Below are 22,454 nucleotides of genomic sequence, written 5' to 3'. Positions count from 1 at the left end.
ATATGTGTAAATAAGCTTACTGCACTAAATACGGCGAGGCGTTGCCGTGGAGATCTTGGACAACATGTCTGAGCCACCTTCAGATGCACCCTCATCTCTTGACGTATCGTCTATCCCAGATGATTTTACTACAAGCGAACAGCAAACAACCCAGGAACTAGTAGAAGAAAAGAGCGATGTTATCTCCGCCGTTCCTCCTACGGTCAGTGTATCGTTCACAGGAGCTACAGTGGAGGACCTAGATACACCAGCTCTGGCTTGTTTGGAAGAGGTAACCGTAGCAACATAAAATGTTTGCTTATATTTCTTACGTACTAGTTGCAAGCTCGTGGTAAACTCGACGGTGAACATGCTGCTCGATTAAAGAAGAAGTATACAACGTTACACGAGACTCTAGTAAAGTAAGAATGCTGAATTGTGGATAATATTGCATTAACAAAATAAACCAGGTCTCATTCTAATGAGAACACACTTATAACTCGTGTGAAAGAGTTGTCACAGGTTAGCTGTGGTCAGACACCTCTAGTATATACATATATAACTATCATAGAAACTTGTACAGCAAAAGGCAATATTAGATAGGGCAGATAATTTCCCTGGTGGACAGACAACAGAGGTAACTCAACTGAGGCAGGAGCTACTACAGGTACAGCTTTTCCATCACTGCCAAAGTTGACACTAATGTTGCTGCATATGGTGTAGTATAAGAATGAACAAGCAGAGATTGATGAACGGATGGAAAAGCAACAGTATGAAATAAGAATGTTAAGTGAAGAGAAGCAACTTCTTGAGAAGGAGAGCAAGAGGATACCTAATCCTGTTGTAAGCTGTCCACTGCATGTTGTTCCATCTAACCCAAGAGTGACACCGCAGGAAGAGGCTCGCAAGTTACAAGAGGTACAAACAGAATGTAATGAGCTGAGAGAAGAGACGGAGAAGAGATTGCATGAGATTTCCAGCTATCGTGATGAAGTGGACCAGAAAAATACTGTGATTAAGGAGATACAAGCAGAAGTGGTAAGTGTACTGTACATCTTGTAATGACTGAAATCAAATGTGTTGTTAGGATGAGTTGGAGCAGTCAGAAAATGCTCTAAAGGTGAGAACATTGTTGTCGCAGGTTGATGTGGGATCACTGACTTAACTAGGATGATCTAGCAAGACTTCATACTGTTCCTGGGAATATTCCTAAGGAAATGGCTTCAATACGCAGAAACAAAATGTATGTAGCCCACCAGAAATTGTGACCATAAACTATCATTCTTCTTTACATAGTGAGATAGAGGGTAAGCATGCAGAGAAGGCACAGTATGTGGCAGAGCTAAATGAAGAGGTGCTATATGCTGTGATGACTGCACTGTTGTATTGAATCCAATACAGATCAACAGACAGCAGAATATGAAGGCTAAGGCTGAAGCACAATACAATGAAATGATGGAGAAGATACAGGCTAGTAGGAGGGCTGAAGAAGCACTGGTAAATGCCTTAAAGTGTCACTGCCACCCCAATAATTTGTGTGTAGCGCCTAGACATGGGTCAGCTGAGCAAGGACCTGGAACAAGCTAAAGAACGTGAGGCCACCTTGCTAGAGGATAAGGCCACAGTGGAGCTACAAATACGTCATCGTAGTAGTGAGTATCGGATGTTATTTGATATGCTCAGTAAACGAACTAAAGAGAAGAACAAAGAAATGAAGTAACTACCATATATATAATTCATGTATCTGTTAGTACTCTTGTGTGTGGTAGGGCATTGAAGAGGGCAGATCTGCAACTGAAAGTGGTCAAAGAATCTTTCAAAGAACTTGAAGCTGTATCAAAGAAAGTTATGGATAATGTAATGACACATTATTGTTGTGTACCATCATCCTACATGTCTTCACAACAGAATGATGACAGTCAGACAGTGATGGAAGCAGCTAAACAAAGGGGGGAAGACATGAGAAGTAGCGTTGATACATTTCGTAGACAACTCACTCAGCAGGTAGTGTCAACCTTAACACAACACACTAGTCACTGGTATGATACAGGAAAGTATTGAGGAAGGTGTAAGGTTGCGTTTGGAACACCAGCAACGAGAAGAGCGACAGTTAAAGTTGCAAGTTCAACACCAGCGTGACTACCTACACAACTGCTCCAGAGACAATGTGACAATGGTCAGTAATGTCTTGTATCATATGTGGTTGTTGCATGTATAGTGTGTGTTAGACCAAACTACGTGACCAAGAGGGACGCAACTTACGCAAGGCCACGGTAAGCACTGTTAGCCCATGGAACATACACATATACAATGTACACAGGATCAATACAAAGAGATTATGGATACTCTGAAGACCAAGAATGGTATGATAGAAGAGAACAAGAAGAAGTTAAAAGAGCTGGAACTTCAGTGAGTAGTCAGTAAATGGTCAGACTTGTGATCTGAGTCTTGCAGACTACAAGACTTTGCTAAAGCTTATGAAGTGGTGAAGGGAGAGCGTAACAAAACACACACTTTAATCCAGACCACTACTCAGGTTAGCTGGCAGCACCATTAGTGACATGATAAACTGGTCCTTCTAGTTGGTATCTGAGATGCATGAGAAGAGCAAAATTCTTGAGAATGAGATTGAAATACTTCGATCATCAGTAGCATCCAAAGACCGACTACTACAGAAGTGCAGTATAGCCTACAGCAATAAGGTGATGGAGAGGGACAGTTTCCATCAGGAGTTGTCTCGCTACAAGTTGAGCCAGTTAGATCTGAATGTGGTGTTGGAGCAGCAAAGAGGGGAGATACACAGACTAAATAATCTTATCAACACTGTTGAGCAACAAATGATTCGGGTAAGCAAATATTATATCGTACAGTAGCTATAAGTATTATGTTTTAATTTACTCGTTACACTACATTGCAGTGCTCAAAAATACAGTTGATGCTCAAAAGTATTATCTAGTTTGCTTGTGAGCAACTATTTCATATTAAGCATGTTGCACCTAATTTTAATATGTTCTAATAAAACAGTCATATCAAATATTACCCTGACTGTTCTATTAGGGTTTTTCTTTTCCTTGACCATTTTTCACTGACAAGGATAGCATCCTATGTACATTGTCATTATCTATGATGTTTCAATCACTTATCATGCTCAAATTTCTATTATGCCAGCATGATGGGTTGGTCCCTTATCATAGTTAACCTTATATCATGTTGTTTACACAGCTGCGCAAGAGGTACGAGCGTTCTGTTCAGGAGAGAAATGATCAGGGGCTGCAGCTAATTGAGAGAAATGAGGAAGTGTGTATCTTTTACGAGAGAATAAATGTACAAGGTATTGGTGTGTTTACCACACTGGTTGAAGTATTGATCATTTTGCTGTGCAGAACTAATTGTTCGTAATGCTGATCTTGAGATGAAGGCAAGAGAAGAGGAAATACGCTTTCTCAAAATGGAGGTTTGTGTGTACTTCATATCTTATGTCAATAGTTCTACGACGTGACTGTCTCACAGCTGAATGAAATAAATCGTGAGCTGGCTGTTCTACAAAAACTTGAACCTCAAAAATTCTCCTTGAATCAAAAGCTTGGACAGGCACAAGCTGAGGTTAGTGTTTACTGCAACACTAGACAAATTTCATAATAATGAAAAAAGTAACCAGTGCCCCTAGCAACCTAAATTTTACATTATTTGTAGGTGTCAATGTCTAAAGTCACCTCTGCAAGTTTTAAAAGGATAGCACATACAAGTCATGAGATATCACATTTTGAAGTTGTAATATTCCTATACATCAATGAGAGGGGCAACAGTTGCCCCTTCTGCGCAATCACATAAGTCATGGGATTCAAAATTATATACACTAACCATTTAAAACTTAGAGAAATTATTGTTGATATTCACACCTACAAATTATGTAAAAATTGTCATATACTTTTTTTTGAATTTTCGGTTTTGCGTTAGTTGAAATCTCTCAATTAAGTGATTGCCCAGAAGGGGCACTGGATATGTATACAAACTTCAAAATGTCATATCTTATGACACGTATATGTTATCCTTTTAAATTTGGAGAAGTTACTTTAGATACTGTTACCTACATATTATGCAAAATTCAGGTTGCTATGGGTAACAGTTATTATTACATGTCATAAAGCCTTATTATGAAATTTGTCTATTACATGTGTTATCATGTATTGTACAGTTGTCTGAGGTGCATGAGCACTTAGTGAATCTGGAGCAAGTCACAGAGACTGATTTGTCAAGAGCAAGAGCTCTACCTGGGGTTGACCCCAACACTGGACAGCTAAGAAATGCCATGGAAAAGGTTTGATTGTTTTGTCCTATGAAAAATAATGATGACAAAATAGGCCGAGGAAAGACTGGCTGCTGTGGAAGAATACATCCTTGAGAAAGAGTTATTGTATGAACAGGTGGGCCGGCTAACTGACTGGGTACAGAAACAAGTGAACACTAACAAAACGGAGACATTACAGTTAGCTAAAAAGGTCAGCACTACTATACTATACCAACAAATACAGAGTATGTGTTATACAGGTAAACAGCTATCAAGCTCACATCAGAGATACTACTAGGAAGATCAAGGCACTAGTATCACAGTTATCCATGAATCAGGTGACCAGTACACTGTAGTAGTGTATACATCACATAGTTGCTGACTGTAGGCTAAGTCAATTGAAATGGAGCAACATGTTAAAACACTGAGTTTAAAGTTGGAACAAGCTTATGTGAGGTTGGAACAAGGAGAGGCACCCAATGAAGAGTGCAAGAGAGAGTTCCTAAAGATGTTACAAAAACGTGCTGGTCGGCGGAAGACTGGCCAAGACATAGAAGAGGAAGAACAATGGAAGTTGCCAGATGGCACATATACAACAGCAACACCCAGACCAAATGCGTATATCCCACAGTCAGGCAGTGAGCTACCACTACCAAAACCTTATGGATCACAAGCACCCTTCAAACCAACCCTACCCGGCAGTAACATTAGACACATACAGAAACCAAAACCAAAACCAATTGAGATCTAATCATAATCATCACATGAATCACTACTAGAACCGTCACTACTAGTATCAGTCTCTGGTAGGTAGACTCGTCCATACATGGTAGTACTAGTAGTACTATTGTTAGTAACAGTACTGGCTGTGGTCTCTACTACTGTGTCTTCCTCCTCTTTGTCTTGCTTGTCTGTGGCTCCATTCCTACAATGGTGTGTGTGTATTACACATGTGTAGTGTTGATGGTGTACTCACTTGCTGGCACTAGCTGTCAACATTTTGAGGAAGTTGTTCCATAGCCATCTATCTTGAGACTTGTCCTCACAGAATGGTTTAATCTCTGCCTCTAGTCTGTTATGTTGTTTGTCCTGAGCTAGCCACTGCTTCAGCCATGCCTGTGACACAGTGAGGTGAGCTAGCAGTGACAACACTTGCTGTTTGACTGGTATAGAAAGGTCACAGAGATGGTCAATTAACCAGTCAATATCCTGTTTATCCAGTTTCATACTGCGACCACGACGCAACACTTTAGCTTGAAGTTTATGCAAACGATTTAGTTGCTCTGTTGGATTATTACCCTCCAGTGCAGTAGTAAAAACAAACACCTACAATTGCCATGGTAACAAGGTTTCCGTGGTGACTACACTTACATCAGGGTCACAGTGTCTAGCAAGCCTTTGTTCCACTAACATTGTTGCCATGGATACATCATTCGGTCCAGTAGTGTCAAACAATGAAATAATGTAATGGGTTCTGTCTGTGTCACTTGGGAGTGTCCTGATTACCTAAAACAGTACGTAGGCATTAGAACATATGTGACCGGATTTGTGAAAAGGTACTTTTCCACACATTATACATACTAGCAAACAAAATGATGTAACAGTTTACTCCTTCTACTGATTAACTTTCTCTTGGTATCAAAATGTAGCCAGATACTGTAGCTACACTCATGGAAAATATCAGGCAAATATATGCAACGATTAAAAAGTTATGAAGCTTCAAAGTTCACAAAATGGGTCAAATTTTGTGTGTGAAAAAGGTACCTTTTTGCAAATCTGGTCACATATCATGGCTCACTAACAACCTGTATCAAATATGCCAGTTTAAGACTGGAGTGCTAGGATAAGTGATTAGTGTAATTCTTTGATAGTCTCTAATAAAGCAGTCAGTGGCATCTAGTATACCGTATGAGCAGAAATTTTGGCGTGGAATTAAAATTGGTGAATTGGCAAAATTGCCAAATTAAAATCTCACCATTAGCGTTTCTAATATTTTAACTGATTGAACATGTGCAAGAAGCAAGGTGGTGTATATAAATGTACTGGAGGTCACAGCCTGCGGTTAATCAAACAATTCTACAATTGTCTATAAATATCACAGGTCCTATACTATTTCATCAGAAGTATAGTGAAGTAAAGATACTACTTGAAGATACACCTCGAGAAACACGCAGCAGAGATCATGACTAGCTACTTGGCATGGAGAATGTTCCCAATCACTTCGTTTCCTTTTGCTACACTGTCAAGGAAATTCTCTGTCCTACAGGGGACCGTCTCACGTGAAAGTCTCTCCAGTATGTGGGCCAACAAAGTAAACATACATACATCTTTGTAAATGAGAAGCCCGCTATACAATTTGCTACCACGCAGGACTCCACGTGTATTTTGTCAAATTAAACTCTTGCCAAATACAAATTATTAAGTAAACACCAAATATTCTGCTCGCCAAAATTTCTGCTTATACGGTATACTCTCTAATAGAACAGTCACTGTAATGTACCCTAATAGAGCATTCATGTTTACATAGAACCAAGAGTCCATAATGGACTCTTGATAGAACATAATACAAGCATAATGGGGACACTGAAGAGCATACTAAGGCCGGAACTTCTTGAAAGCATTTTTGAGCATATTTTACTCGGGCCTACTCACTAATTAATAACCTTGGCAACAAGTTGTTTATCACGTCCACACTCCCATAACTTGTCAGCTGACACACTAGACCAACTGGAACCACCTACACATGGATCACATGATCTGAGATCACTTGATGACTCGGGGTATCACCTGATGGCCTGACGTTAGCAAGGGAACACTGGATAGCATAAAACTTGTGTCCTTCTAACAGCCCCTCACTGATTGGCTGTATGTTGTTACGATGAACATCAGCATAGTCACCAAAATCAACAAAAAAGATGTGATATTTCTTATCAGACTTGTTGTACTTCTCTACCACACCACGGTACCATCTATACAAGGGGTGTGTAGTCATGGCAACATGGTGGTGGTGACCAACTCACTTGTTGTCAGCTGGGAATTGTGCTACACAAAACTGTCCTGTATCCATTGGTGATGAGGCGTGATGAGTAGTGTTCATGTGGGAGTGATCATTAAGTTGATCCACTAAAGAGTCAATCCTGCATGGATAACTTAGTATCCCACACTACTACTAAACTACACAAAACACACACACACACGCTATACTTGTCTAGGTTATCTGTTCGCTGTACATAGAACATGGCAGGAGTGTCCACAGCAGACAAGTACACGTCAACATACTCTCCATCCACTGGTAGTTCTGAGTGCCTACAATATCACATGATAGAGCAGTGTTAGGATGACTATACCTACATCAATTTGATCACTGTCGTGTCCTCACTGCTATTACTAGTGGCTGATTTCAGTTGCTGCAGGTGAGCAGTGTTGGTCTCTGCCAGGCCCATTTGTAGGAGTTGTGTTTTGAGACTGTTTACTGGTGTTGTCACAGCGACAGCTTCTAACACTACCCTCTCTTCAATTGCGTCTAGCCACAATGTATTTCCATGGCTACAACAATACAGTAAACTATTACAGTTTATACTACTGACATTCACTGCATGTTACACTGGTATTGGTACACAATTAATACTGGAATTCCTTGATAAGTCATTTAACAAGCTGCGCTTTGCTTATCACTAACAAAGGAATCTGTTTTGTCAGGAATCTTTTGTTGCTGATAGACAGCTATGGTGACTAAGAATGCAGAGTACTATTAGCAGCTAAGCAGCTATACTTAACAAGATTTTGCATTTTGATGGTATTGATTCATATTTTTACTGAAGATTTATGTGAAGACACTACTCCTTTGCCATCCATAAGGTGAGATCAGTAGCAGCACATATCACTAGGTTATGCACCACATCAAAGAATAGTAATTGTATCCATGGTGATATGGTAATGTACACGACAAGTGTTGTCACAGTTACAGAATCACACTGTAAAATCTCTTGATAGCTACAAATATTTTGCAGGATGGGTAACAGAGCACAAATGGAAAGCAGTAAATGATTGTCGTCTGATATCTGGAAAAAGTTAAGCACAGCTATGCAACCATGGCTGGTTGTTGTGCTGTAGTATTGTGGTAAGAATTAAAATGTATGGGGAAAGTACCTGCAGCAGAAGAGCCTGTTGTGTACCACCATAGAGGATGAGTATAGCCAATTTTAGGTACTAGCAATGAAGCTGATACTTCTATACTTTTTGACAAGTGGGATAATAAGCAAACAAATCCATTTTTGTTTGAGGATGAACTGTACTACACACCATTCGCAAAATCACAGCAGCCATATTGCACTGTGTTGTGTTGCCTTATATGGTGAATTTCATGCCCATAACCATGTAACTAACCTGACAAGTTTCATGATGAAGGCAAACATACAACAAAATACAATGAAACATGGAAGGGTGATTCTGCTAGTCTACTAGTGACTTGAACTGGTAGCCTAAAGATCACTAATGTACAAATTAGCTACCTATCTTTAGTTACTTATGTATGTGTGCAAAAACTAAACAATTGCAATGAGCTATAATTATGATCTGCTGTCAATAAAGCTTATACAAATAATCCAACACAATTTGTACATCGCCACCTCTTCCTCTGATTACACCTCTTCCTCTGACTTACATCTCAACCATGGACAGTTCAATTCTAGCTGCTTTGATATCGACAAAAATAGCACTTCCAGCATCTACCAGTAATTATTCCCCGCCACACCCATTGCTTCACTCCCCAGTTTTAATAGCCGACTGCTAATTAGCTAATAATCCATTAGAGTATTGTACATTATGTTAAGACATTAAGCATCTTGATAATATTAAGTACATCCAGAACAAGTGGATATCCACAGGCAAAATAAGCAGAGTGACAGTGAGACATTTCTGGATGGAGTGATGTCCCTTTGACAAGCTTGTGAGCGTAAACTCAAGACAACAAGGGCTCCACACTGAGGGATGAAAAGGACCATAATTCAGCACAGAGAAGGTAGGTTGGCAGGAAAAGCAAGGCCAGAGGTGAAGACACAGACCAGAGGCAAAAGGGACCAGAACAACACTGCAAGTATTAGGAACCGAGAGGCTAAGAGTAAGGGGAACTGGAACTATGTATGCTGGATAAACTACTGAACTACAACTGCTGGGATTTAAGCCAATTCACAATGTCATCATTGCAGTACCTGACGCGTAAGCAATCTAAAATATATGGGGTGTATACTTGCAGTTGATTTTTAAATATACCTGTACAGATGAATACCATTATGCAATCAATAGTAAGGCTACATAGCAAATACAGTGGTGGTCCCTCCATTATCTAAACTCATTGGGCTTTAGTTGTGTTTGGATAACAGATAAACAAAGCACATATACAGAGCTAAAACATTGTAATAGAACCTACACTTTAGGCGAAATACTCTAATAGAACAGTCACTTGACAGTTCAGATAACAGAAAGTTGAGGTAATCAATGGCTGATAATGGAGGGACCACTGTATATGCAGTATAGATTGGTGCTACAGTTGGTGAGTTAGTGGGATAATGGACAAGGACAGCTTTCAGTGAAGGTGTATATATGATGTTTGATAATTTGTGTACTACATGCATGCATAGCACAAAACATGGTGATCACATGGCTCAAACTGTACAAAGGGAAGATACAATTACATACCTGAATACAATGTTGCCATGGAGAACTTTATTATGAAAGTAACAATGTGCAAGATGGTCAGCCTAAAACACAGTAGAGAATGAAATACACAACAGAGTTTAGTTTTGACATACTTCACTACTCCAACTGCCATTACCAGCTGCTGGCTTCACTCCATGCATGAATATTTCAATGGCCTACAACAGATAAGTAACTTATAACTTATCCCCCCTACTGTAGATCTTCACCTGTCTAGGAATGGTCTTGAAGTTTTCAGGCAGTGACCATATCTGGTTGGCATCTACTATCCTTGTTGATCCAGAATCTATCAGTTGAACCTGTTAATGTACAGAGATACTATGAGCATGAACTTGAACACAAACTACATACAAAATTATCACATACATGTACACAGCATACACAAACACACACACAACAATGGTATTTCATGAAATTTGTTGCATGCTGCACGTAGTCCAGTATTCAAGGCAGCATTAATAGCTACTAAACATAATCTCCATTGTCCTTTTAAGTTACACACATCATTGAGAAACTGAGGTAGGTCAAAAATGACACTAACATATTCAGAGATTGGTTTCACCACTTCTGTAGACTTGGCAACCAGTTCTCAGAGTACATATGATTAAAGACATGAAATCAGCTATCAACAATCAAAGGCCATCAACAAATCATCAGCACACACACACACACTTATGACACAAATACAATGTTGCTTACTTTAGCTTTCTCCTTGTGGAAGTACATGGTACCATCTAGTGGCTCACTAAGCTGCAATATCTGAACCCTACAGTAGGCGTGGCTATTAGCTGTGCAGTGATTGGATAGTTAGTGAATACCTGTGGTAGACTTTCTGCTCATCACAGAAGCCATAACAGTGCCCAACATTGACAGACTTGAGGGCAGGAGGTTTACAGTCAGCATAATACTCCGCAAGATCAGTGTGTAACTGTATCAGCTGAGAGAATGGAGGGAACACAACCGACTTATCACCAAATTTCACAGGGAAGTGTTCCTTCGGCCTAGCCCAGTATTGGCCAGCAGATGTGACATGATCAACATGGAACTAAAGTGTACATGAGAATTGTACAATTAGATATTGTGTTTCACCTTGATGGTACCAGAGGTGGGTAGCTCTATGTGTGGTGGGGTCATCTGAGTACTAGGGGAGTGTGTGATAGTGTGTGCATATCCACAACCCAGCTTGTTACATGAACCCCAGGCCTTCACATCATGACACAACTCCATGGCTGATTCCTCTCGCAGCTATTAATACAACATCATAACACAAACTAGAGATGAGAGTACTATATTACCTTCAGTTCTTCCTGTAGTATGTTGTCAAGGTGTTGTGGTAGAGGCACCTGCATTCTCTTCAACATGGTTGCTATGGTGACCACTTGTGTTTTATAATCCCCAGCCAGTAACAGTGTAACTGAGCAATTCTGAGGAGCACATAATGTTACTACGAATAGTAGTATAGTGACTAACCAGCTTTGCTGTAATAGCAGGGTATAAGGTTGCTAAACATCTCTTGAGCTCACTCTTAGCACTTGGTAACATGTATAGTATTAAGTGGTTCACAAATGGTAGCTGGGTAGCACTGGATGACAACAACAACTGAGATGTTGATACTATAAAACATGTTAGCTAAAAGTGTAACTGACAAAGTTAAAAGTACCAAAAATGGATGTCTCAACTGTCTTGGTATAAGCACACCCTAAATTGACAACTGGCCAATCATGTTGTGTCAATAGCTATTCAAATAGAACATCAAGTCATACTGTAATATATCTTATCCTACCTCAGTGACATGAGATGAGTGTGACATACTATTGGTGGTAACCATAACAATGCCACACCCCCTAAACTCATTTAATTGTTTCAGCAACTCATTATCTAATTGGTTGTCATGACAACATTGTACAGCCTGCCACACAGAACATGACGTGCAAATCACATACACCAGGACACACCCACCATAGGGACCTCACACCAAATGACAGACTCAATAGCACAAGCTATCAACTTCACCGACCCCTTCATGTAGTCCATGACAAACTTGTGTAGTCGTTCAGTGACCCGTGAACATGACATAATCAACTGTTGTCCACAGTTACTGTTGTCATGGTGACAAGCCCATATCTTCATCAATTCTTCCATTTTGTGCCCACCATCAAATACCTTATTACACTCATCAACCACCTGGTGACACAATAAGACTAGATTAATAATTAACTAGTATTTACCAATATTTTTAGTTCATTTAACTTAAGGTGATTTCCATTCAGTAGCTGCAGTAGTAATGGCAGAGTGGTGACTACCAGCATGCAGCCATTGAGTAGCTGAATGATCACTTCTGATTCATTACCATGGTAATAGCAGCAACACCTGATTCCAAAACAAATAACAGATACTAATTCAAATTATATTTGATGAGATCTGCCAATGCAAACGTAACACTGGTATTCATCTCTCAATACATAATACAGCAGTTAGCAGCACTACATAAAAAAAACTACAAAGGAAATAGTCCATATCTGGTCATGCATGCTCTCCAACATCCACATTAATATTTTCTTCAATGAGTGGCAGTACAGTACTATTAGAGACAGTCCTTGGCTGGAATTCCCAATGCAATTTCCCTTTTGCCACACCGCTCCTGCAATTTGGTGACCACTGATTACTCCACCGCACCCATAGATGGACCCCACAGTAAATGATGACATTTCCCATGGAGATGTCAAAGAATTTCAACTCAAAAGTTAGCACCTGAGGAAAGAGATTCTATAATGAAGGACTTTCCAAAGACTGCCTATAAGGCACTCAAATTAGACGAGGAAATCAAGATGCAGATTAAGAAGCAGACAAGGATCCTCACTTTGGTGCAGAGAGGTCCCTGTCTAATTTGCAGGAGCAGTTACTAGAGGGCCACATACCTGTGTGTGGTCAGATATGGCAGACCAGAATGCAAAAATGGATCCACAAATAGGATGCTGGTCCTTCAAAAGCGGTAAGGCACCATAAGAGTTCTACAGCCTTCAGCAGTGCCTTAAACAAATTAGGACTACCCTGAAACTATAGAGGTGGCAGAATGTACAACTGTCTACGATTCTGTAGTCTACTTACTTCCTGGACAGTACTTTACATTCCATTACAAAAGAAGTGGTATGGTCAAGGGTCAACCCATCTACAGTAAACCTGCTACAAGGGGAGAGGACAAGAACAAGGATATCACTTTGTTTTGGAAGTGGTGTTATAGAAAGAGCAACTAAGAGGCTGGAGGATGAGACAAAGGAAACAGGAGGCAGGCCAAGAGGAAATGCAGCTACACCCCACTGGTACCCAGCCTTGCTGGAACTTTTGGCAGACTATCCCTCAGATCCTTCCAGAACACTTAGAGCTATGGACTCCCCACAACTTATTCCTTTACTAGTAGCAGGACAACTGCACCTAGCCACCTGAAAACTATCTGGTATAGACAGACAGCAGGAAGCAGAAATTTCTGGAGAAACTACTAGACTCTTGGTCGCAGGATGGAGCAATGGTACAGAGAGAACATATCAAAGTGCCCAGAAGAAATCAGATAACTGGCATTCGCAACAAGTTGGTCCCTTTTCAGAACTTCTGTTACCTATGACCATACCGATCGAACTCCTTTGGGAAGCAATCACTGGTGTGGAGTGGTGCCTAGAGGGATATAGAGTTCATGACCCCCACAACCAAGGTACTTGACCACATCTGATGTGGACATGTGGTCAGGTTCTTTCATGCTCTGGATGACAATGAGGCTTGCTTTGAAGTTGTTAAGCCAGAAGTTACAGGGAAGAATAGAACAGTTAGGGCTCCTCCCTAACATGATAGATGACACTACTATGCAGCAAATCTCATGATACAAATAAACTGATGGTAGTAGCAAGAGTGAAATACCAGTGTTACATGCAGCAAATTACACAAAATACAATCATGATTTAAGTTCAGGCTCATCAAATTGTCAATGGATGTTTACCTGTAGTGGGCAGTCTGCCATGACAGAATACGTCGAGCTAGTGCATCAATTCGTATGGCTTCCTGGCTACTACTAGTTACTATGATAGCAGGAGGCTAAACACAACAATCACAAATAACAACATGTTTAAAATGAAGTTACCCAGTGTGAGCTCTTCATAGTGTTCAACATTAGCAGGTGAGAGAGCAATGGTAGCAGATAAGCCAGTGTCTTCCCCGTACGACTAGGACTAACTAGTACACAACTGTGCCCTACATGACATCAGTAAACTATGGAAACATCCACATTTAAAATGATCACCTGACATAAGATAAGGCCACCCATATTGTTGTATTATTGTGGGTGAAGGGAAGCCCAGTCCAGTCAGTTTCTGTAATAGTATACTCATGTTACATACAAATCGGTACACACCCAGTTGCGTACCTTACAAATGCTGTTCGGAAACTTAGAAAACATCAGGCTCCTTATTATGGGGAGTGTTTCCTTCATAGGAATATCCATGTAGACCTGTTGATACTATCCAGTCAACACCTTGTTATCTTATAAACATGACAATACCTCACTACTGATGTTCTTAACTAGTTCAGCTTGATTATCATTGTCAGCTATATATGGGAACATCACAGGTAGATCAGTTTTTTACTGTGAAATGTCACTTACCATTGGCCAGGCCTTGTTCAATGAGGTGATGATTAAAGTTCACCTACACAGTAACCAGTTAATAATTGAGTAGAGAAACCACGTAGGTATGTACCAGTTGATCTGTCTCCTTAGAAATGACATGAAGTACCACCTTGTTGCCTAGTAACATTTCAGCCTTTGCTGGTACAGGCCCTACAACGATCATATGGTGACAATGTGATGGTTAGGGTAGTTGGACTGAACTGGAATCTAGACATTTACTTGTTTAAATGCTCTTGTATGGTTTTTGTGTAAGGAATCCAAGAAGCTTGAGGCAAAGAAGGCCATTAAAAAGATATCTGATGATGGCCCTGCTAGAAAGAGTTATTACAATATCAGGATTTGTGTGGTTTTTATCCAAAGGTACTCCTGTAAAACACAGCAACAGGGCCTTGCCCAGCTGCGTGTCATCCAGAAACCCCAGAACAGATCTCACAAAGCCAGCACAAGAAGCCTTACAAGCACAAGTAGTGGATTTGTAATTCTACACACCTGGGCACAGCTTGGTGACATTCTCTCTTTTCTTAAACCAGGCGTGCACCCACAGCCGACCTTTGGCCGGCTGTGGGCACGTGCCTGGTTTACTGAAATTGTTTTCGTAAAAGTGTGTGTGTGTACCTATCTATCTACCTATCTACCTATGTTTGTCCATATGCACCCACGTGAGCAAAATCGTTAAATAATGGTAAAAGCAGCTTTTACGTAAGAAGTAAAAGCGAAATGAAGTCTGTATTAAATTTCTACAAGGTGAACTTTGCTCTGAGGTGGTTTCTTTTCGGCGGACTGAAATATGGGTGTGGCGACTTTCCTCAGATTTTGTAAATTACCTTCCCTTTGAGGTTTTCTGGCATTTAACAACTGAAGAACAACGGTGCAGGCTTTGTATATTACCAGGAATAGCCTATCGCTTCGAGTTGAAAGGGGGCATATCCCTTACGTACGTGAACGAAAATGAAGAGCAGCTTTGAGGTATTGTCGAGAGAATTTGTGGGAAAAAACACGATAGTCGAACTATAAAACAGTTTAGAAGATACTTCTGTGCGTAATATGTTGGTAAAAGCGGTTTGTTTACCAAACGCTTCCTTAGCAGTGCATAGCAACGTAATTGAACGAATTACAAAAATTTCATGAATTACAAAATATAGAATTAGCTAGTAATATTATTGCACAACCCAAAACTACCCTATTGGTTAAAATAGTAATACTTAATTCATAGTAGCACATACTATCTATGGTTAATTCCAGATAAGTTAGCTAGCTGCATGGTGCCTGGTTTTTAGAAGTAGCACAACATCAACTTGGTGCTGGCCAGCAGCCTTACATTTCTTGCATGGAGAAGACCAGAGTATGCTACATCATCAACATGGCAGGAGGACTGGCTTGTCACTGTGAAATTTGGAGGAGTCTCACCATAGTATTGAAAGTGGTGCAAGGATATTGTTTGAAGCTAGCACAACAAACAACTTAACTAGCTCCCTCACTAACAATACCTAGCTTTCATGGAACTAATAATAGACAGGAGACACTTGAGGCTTCTCCAGTACAGGAAGTGACCCCAGTTCATCAGCCACCTCTTCTTGGTTTCCAAGAAAGATGGCTCTCACCACCAGAATTCAACTTGAAGCCCCTGAACTTCAAGATGGAGGGCCTGCCATCAGTGAAGGAGTTACTAAAACCAAGGGATTGGATGAGCACAGTGGACTTGAAGGACACTTGCTTGTCCTTATTCACGCAAAGGTAAACAGGAAGTCCCTCATCATTATGGAGTCAACTCATGTACTGATGCTACAGGGACTCAATCGACCCCTCTACCTACTAATGATGATAAACAGCCAACTCTGATGCCACTAGGATGGCTCCCGGTTAACTTGTTCTTTCAACCTCCAGAACATTGTAGGCCAATGAGTGAAGTAGAGACCTTGGAGATTGATCCCACAGTGAAATCTAAGGAGGACTAAGTACCACTGCAGTCAGGTTCTATTGCTGGATGAGTGAGTAGGTGAGGGACCACCTGATCATGAAGAAGACTTTCACTTAGAATTTGAAAAGACTACAGAGTCATGTTCTAGACCTGACCGTTCTCCTAACCTGCCTGTGGGTGGATTTACAAAGCAGAAGGGAAAATTCTGTTTTAATCCAAGCCAGTAAAAGGATACTGCAGTATTCCACTATGTCTTCTGTACATTCTATCGGCCTGCTTTCACTTACTGTAGTAACAGCCCATCTTGTTCTAAAGTGGTGGCAATCTCTCTAATTTCATCACAAAATAGTAGAGATAGATTGCTTGGTCCCAGCTGTAGCAATGTTGAATATATTTCTATGAAGAATGATGGCAAGCTAGAGCTTTATGGAACAGGTTGCCAAGAAAATGGAAAAGTTGGCAAAGTTCACTAGCTCACAGATGCAACCGCCAGCAGCCAAATGCAACAAATACACATGGACTTGCTATGTTTTGTTGGAGGTTTGCAGACTACAGGGGCAGGAAACACCAGCACCAATAGCTGTGCAGCCAAAGCCACAACCCCAATCAGGGCCAGAACTACAACAGCAAGCCACACAGTAGCAGTAGCCTTGGAGGAGGATTCATCAGATAATCTAGTAACTATCAGTATCTTGAAGATGTATCCCTCGGCCCTGCCTTCCACAGGCTTCCTTACTGCTGTTCTTAGTAACAAGGAAAGATGGATCCTTCCTCCCAGTAGTAAATTTGAAGCCATTGAATTAGATCACTTCCACGGCTCATTTCAAAATAGAGCTGTTGTTGAGGAATGATTGAATGGCCTCCAAAGATCTGAAGGAGATCTGAAGGATACCGTTGTCTGAAATTATATTTCGTGAGATTCGCTTCATGTAACACTGGTATTTCCTTTGAAATATGCAAATACAGCAAAGCTTATAGCTCAACACTATATAACAAAGTTTCTTCCAAATAAGGTATCTTCCCAATATAGTTGCATCATCCTCCTATAAATAGCCCAAACACGTGGCAATATCTGCTTTTTTCCTTTTTGCAGCGCAGCATTAGTAGCTCGACACGCGTAAGGAGAATTATGTCAGCAGATGCTGGGAACGACACGACAGATCGTGATATTGACGCACTGCTAGGCGACCCAAGTAAGCGGGCGGCTATTCTACAACGTCTTGGGCAGCTGGACAATTTGGGGGTTGTTTCGCACCTCACCCCTAGTGGGACGAATGGAGGTGGCGATCTACCGACCTCTAGTGGGTCGGTTCCTACCTTTAGTGGGACGTTTCAGGCACCCTATGGGGCCTTCCCCCATCCAGCGACATGGTACCCTTTCTCACCTTTCCCACCCATGCCGCAACTACTCTTTACCTGGCCTAGCTTACCACAACAGTCGTCAAATCCTCAGACTACCCAAGCGTCGGCAAGGAACAATGAAGTCACGGTCGAGAGACCTTCTGGGCAGCACGTTGCAGATAGCGCCGACCAGGACGACATGGTCGAGGAGGGGCAATCAGACTCAGATCAAGAATCGGATGTCGTGAGCCTGCTTGACGATATAGAAGCGGAACAGTTTCGCGAATTTGATCCGGAAGTGAAAGACCCAAAAAGCTGGCAACCACCTTCGACAGTCATTAAGTATCTGGACAAGCATTTTAATAAAACCTTGTCAGAAACCAATCGTCAGGCTATCCTCAGTGAATACCCCGTCCCAGATTGTGCTGCTGTGAAAGCCCCAAAGTTAGATACAGAAGTGACGGAGCAGCTTAAGAGTAAGGGCAAAGATCCGCGCTTTGGTGCTGAGAGGAATTTATACAAGATCCAAGAACAACTTCTTGAGGTTACGGGACCTCTCACCTCCCTCTGGGCTGACCTCATGCGCCCGGATGTGGATCTTACGAAAGAGCAGATAGTTCACCAGCTACAGAGAGCTCTAGTGTTAGTAGGGAGTACATCCCACGCAATAAATGTTGAAAGGAGGAAAGTAGCATGGGCAAGAATTAACCCCAAACTGAAGTCGTTGGCAGAGGAAGAATATAAGGGTAGAGAGAGCAACTTGTTTGGCCCAGGCTTTCTGGAGAAAGCTTCCAAGAAATTGGAGGCAGAAAAGGCTTTAGCTAAGGTGTCACAGGACAACAGTGGAGGGTCACGGAAACGGACATATGAGGATGATCCTAAGGACCTTAGGCGTTTTTTGGCCAAAGGTTCAGTATGGCAGCAAGGGGAAACAATGCCAGAACAAGCCATACAATCACCAGAACAAGCCATACAGTCGCCAATCCAAAAATTGGCTCAAGAAGCCATACAATGCCAACCAGAAATCCTGAGGATCTCATCACCTTATCTACAATCACGTCCACTTCAACCGCAAGCAGGGAGAGTAAGCACTTGTCTACACAGGCGGCAGGAAATAACTTCAGACCCATGGGTCCTACAAGTGGTGAGGGGCTACCAGATCGAATGGATCAGGGAGCCTTTCCAGATCTCGCCAGCGATCACTTCCATGAAGTCAACAGAGGCCTTCCAACTAATGGAGGAAGAGGTCCAGAGCCTATTAGTGAAGGGAGCAGTGGTGGTGACCCCCCCCCCCCCCTGCGAGGACCAATTTGTAAGCCGTTTGTTTCTGGTACAGAAGAAGGATGGTTCTCATCGTCCCGTTATCAATTTGAAGCCACTGAATGGGTTTGTACAGAAACAGCACTTCAAAATGGAAGGATCTGGGATGGTAAAAGATCTGCTACAACCAGGCGACTGGATGTGCTCCTTGGATCTCAAGGATGCATACCACTCAGTCTCCATTGCCAAACAACACCGCAGGTACCTCCGGTTCATATGGAACAGTCAGATGTACGAATTCACTTGCCTGCCCTTTGGACTCGCCAGTGCCCCTCGAACTTTCACAAAGTTATTGAGGCCAGCAATGGCACATATGCGAGCACAAGGGGTGAGGCTGATAGTATACCTGGACGATATCCTGGTGATGCACCAGTCCAAGGAATCTCTGGGACGACAGGTGAACATGATTTCCCAACTTCTAGAGTCTCTGGGATTCACAGTAAATCAGGAGAAGTCCAATCTAACACCAACTCAGCTGATCCAGTTTCTGGGCTTTGTGATAGACTCAACGTCAATGAAGTTCTTCCTACCAGAAGAGAAAGTCCAAGGGATCAATGGTATGTGCCAGAGTCTCCTCAAGCAACACAAGGTGTCCATTCGACAACTGTCCCAATTACTGGGCAGAATGACGGCGGCATCACCAGCAGTTCTGTCAGCCCCACTCCGTTACCGGCAATTGCAACAGCTCAAGATCAGGTCATTCAGAAGGTTCGAGTCATTCGACGCACTGGTGACCCTAGATCAGGGAGCCATACAAGACTTGCAGTGGTGGAAAGATCACGTAACATCAGGGAATGGGAGAGAGATCAGCCAGCCGAGCCCAGACCTGGTGATAGAGACTGACGCATCGCTGAAGGGCTGGGTGCAGTCTGCAAGGGTGTGAAGACTGGCGGCCTGTGGTCCTCTCAAGAACAACAACATATCAATGTACTGGAGCTAAAGGCAGGTATGTTTGCAGTACAGGCATTCACGAAGGACAAGCAGAATGTCCATGTCCACCTAAGGATGGACAACACATCAGCCCTGGCATATGTCAACCGGATGGGGGGAACTCGGTCCCCCAGCTTGACGAGAGTGGCCTGCGAGATGTGGGACTGGTGTCTCCAGAGGGGTGTCACACTCTCAGGCTCTCACCTACTAGGCCTGAACAACCAGACAGCAGATCGGGAATCCAGGGAGGTACAAACGTCAGCAGAGTGGAAACTCAAGGTGGAGGCATTCCACAGGATTTGTACATACCTAGGCCCATGCAGAACAGACTTGTTTGCCACTCGGTTGAACAACCAGCTGGACAGGTATATCAGCTGGAGGCCAGATCTGGGGGCCATACTAACCGATGCCTTTCAAGCCAGTTGGAAGGAACTGGAGGGATATGCATTCCCCCCCTTTGCTCTGATAGGCAAGTGTTTACAGAAGGTCAGAGCAGAACAGAGCACAATAGTGTTAGTGGCACCAGTGTGGCGGAACCAGGCATGGTTTCCAATGCTATTGGATCTAGCAGTAGAACTTCCCCTTCTCATACCTCACTCCAACAGTCTATTATTAGACCCCAGGGGGGAACCACACCCCCTACTGCGCTCCAACAGGCTGACACTAGCCGCCTGGAAAATATCCGACGACAGCACTCTGCAGCTGGAGTTTCAGAAGAAACTTCAGCCCTTCTCCTTGCAGGGTGGAGCACAGGCACCAATTCCGCTTACCAATCTGGATGGAAACGGTGGTGTAGCTGGTGTCAGAGAAGGGAAGTTAATCCCATTTCGTGTGGAATTCAACCCTTCCTTGATTTCATCACCTCACTGTTCAAGGAAGGCTTAGATACCGGACAATTAATTTAATACGATCAGCAGTGTCATCCACCCATGAGAACATTGATGGGACCCCCATTGGACAGCACCCTTTGGTGAAACAGCTGTTTAAGGGAGTGTACAACTCCAGACCTCCTCAGCCACGATACAGTAGTACTTGGGATGTAAACTTGGTACTGGACTACATCACCAGCTTAGGAGAAAATAAAGATCTCCCCCTCAAACAGTTGTCCTCTAAGCTACTCATGTTGATGTCCTTGGTGAGTGCCAGCAGAATATCAGAGTTGCATGCTCTTGATCTTCGTTTTCGTTACCACAAGCAGAACGGAGTCCTTTTCAAACTGGCCTCACTGACAAAGAAACATCAAACGGGAGCTGCACCAAAAGAGTATTTCTTTGCCAGTTTCCCAGAAGATGACAAGTTGTGTGTGGTCCAATGCCTAAAACAGTATGAAAAGGTGACTCAGCAGTTCCGAAAAGTGTCCTTGGATAAACCGGCACTCCTATTTCTCTCCCATATTAAACCTCACAATTCAGTTACAGCTCAGAGAATGGCACATTGGATCAAGGACCTACTAAAGGAGGCAGGAGTGGACACAGAGGTATTTAAGGCCCATTCCGTGAGGGGAGCATCGACTTCAGCAGCCTTAAAGAAGGGAGTACACTTAAGTGATATTCTCGACATGGCTGATTGGAGCAGAGAGTCAACATTTAAGAGGTTTTATTGCCGTTCATCGCAAGAAGACACCTTTGCCAGTAGAGTACTGAGTAGAAATCATTAGTTGGCTATGATTGAATTTCTGCATTTCTGTTATTGTTTAAACTGTCAGATTTCACATTATTATCATGCCTAATATAGTAGATTTTGTAGAGGATGTCAACCCCAATGGGTTAAATTAGCTAGGGTGTACGGCACATGCCCAGGGCATTCAGTGAGAGTGCCATGTCATCAGACCCACTTGGTGGGTGTGATGTACAGACACATGCATCACATCACAGTAAGTTGAGGGCTTTGAAGTCTACCAGTGTTACATGAAGCGAATCTCACAAAATATAATTGACAATTTGATGAGGGCCCAAAGGGCCCGAAATTAAAGGGAGAGTGACATGCATTTTTTTAAAATTATTTTTTTGTATGTGTGCATAGTTAAAGATATGCTGTGTACAACTGTATGATTTGTTTTTTTAAATAATAAAATATGATGGGTGAAAAACGGTGCTAAAAAATGGGGTTATTTGCATTGTGTCGGCTTCTTCCGGGTTGCAGTAAAAACGCGGTTTTACGTCACAAGTTGAACACAGCTGTGAGTATATATTGGTAAGTCGGCCAACAAGCGAGCATAGTTGAGGCGAATAGTTGAAATGGTAAAGAGGTGCGTAGCTGCTAACTGTTCTAAGACTCACCAGGATGGTGTA

General features: G+C 42.1%; 2 protein-coding genes across 3 annotated transcripts in view; one reads left to right on the top strand and one right to left on the bottom strand.

The window, feature by feature from the left end:
* Positions 1-30: 30 nt before the first annotated feature.
* On the top strand, positions 31-5,036 carry LOC136260357 (coiled-coil domain-containing protein 146-like). Its single transcript, XM_066054050.1, has 25 exons — positions 31-271; positions 319-401; positions 450-501; positions 551-646; positions 703-822; positions 874-1,017; positions 1,067-1,099; positions 1,149-1,222; positions 1,276-1,333; positions 1,381-1,476; positions 1,523-1,695; positions 1,749-1,836; positions 1,888-1,983; positions 2,030-2,155; positions 2,208-2,252; positions 2,300-2,388; positions 2,434-2,515; positions 2,562-2,825; positions 3,202-3,310; positions 3,363-3,433; positions 3,490-3,582; positions 4,175-4,297; positions 4,341-4,478; positions 4,528-4,605; positions 4,656-5,036. Exons 1-25 carry the CDS (start codon positions 65-67, stop codon positions 5,016-5,018), a joined length of 2,901 nt encoding a protein of 966 aa, XP_065910122.1. The 5' UTR covers positions 31-64; the 3' UTR covers positions 5,019-5,036.
* LOC136260356 (putative ATP-dependent RNA helicase TDRD12) overlaps positions 4,984-22,454 on the bottom strand; it is a 36,906-nt gene continuing 19,435 nt past the window's right edge. The window contains exons 7-33 of one of the 2 annotated variants that reach the window (XM_066054048.1): positions 14,725-14,804; positions 14,631-14,673; positions 14,529-14,575; positions 14,394-14,477; positions 14,271-14,340; positions 14,112-14,221; positions 13,971-14,065; positions 12,211-12,352; positions 11,942-12,166; positions 11,766-11,891; positions 11,643-11,718; positions 11,453-11,595; positions 11,278-11,406; positions 11,072-11,227; positions 10,801-11,027; positions 10,682-10,748; positions 10,192-10,281; positions 10,078-10,140; positions 9,965-10,026; positions 7,619-7,813; positions 7,472-7,573; positions 7,288-7,416; positions 7,055-7,236; positions 6,931-7,004; positions 5,639-5,773; positions 5,244-5,593; positions 4,984-5,192 (exon numbers count right to left, since the gene is read on the bottom strand). In XM_066054048.1, coding sequence (XP_065910120.1) covers positions 5,015-5,192; positions 5,244-5,593; positions 5,639-5,773; positions 6,931-7,004; positions 7,055-7,236; positions 7,288-7,416; positions 7,472-7,573; positions 7,619-7,813; positions 9,965-10,026; positions 10,078-10,140; positions 10,192-10,281; positions 10,682-10,748; positions 10,801-11,027; positions 11,072-11,227; positions 11,278-11,406; positions 11,453-11,595; positions 11,643-11,718; positions 11,766-11,891; positions 11,942-12,166; positions 12,211-12,352; positions 13,971-14,065; positions 14,112-14,221; positions 14,271-14,340; positions 14,394-14,477; positions 14,529-14,575; positions 14,631-14,673; positions 14,725-14,804 — 3,380 coding nt within the window. In that variant the 3' untranslated portion in view covers positions 4,984-5,014. The remainder of the gene's footprint in view (positions 5,193-5,243; positions 5,594-5,638; positions 5,774-6,930; positions 7,005-7,054; positions 7,237-7,287; positions 7,417-7,471; positions 7,574-7,618; positions 7,814-9,964; positions 10,027-10,077; positions 10,141-10,191; positions 10,282-10,681; positions 10,749-10,800; positions 11,028-11,071; positions 11,228-11,277; positions 11,407-11,452; positions 11,596-11,642; positions 11,719-11,765; positions 11,892-11,941; positions 12,167-12,210; positions 12,353-13,970; positions 14,066-14,111; positions 14,222-14,270; positions 14,341-14,393; positions 14,478-14,528; positions 14,576-14,630; positions 14,674-14,724; positions 14,805-22,454) is intronic. The other variant, XM_066054049.1, reaches the window with a different exon arrangement.

The sequence above is a fragment of the Dysidea avara genome, chromosome 7 (assembly GCF_963678975.1).
Source record: "Dysidea avara chromosome 7, odDysAvar1.4, whole genome shotgun sequence".
Classification (NCBI taxonomy): Eukaryota; Metazoa; Porifera; class Demospongiae; order Dictyoceratida; family Dysideidae; genus Dysidea; species Dysidea avara.
The sequence above is the reverse complement of the archived record's forward strand: the minus strand, read 5'-3'. Positions and strand labels throughout refer to the sequence as shown.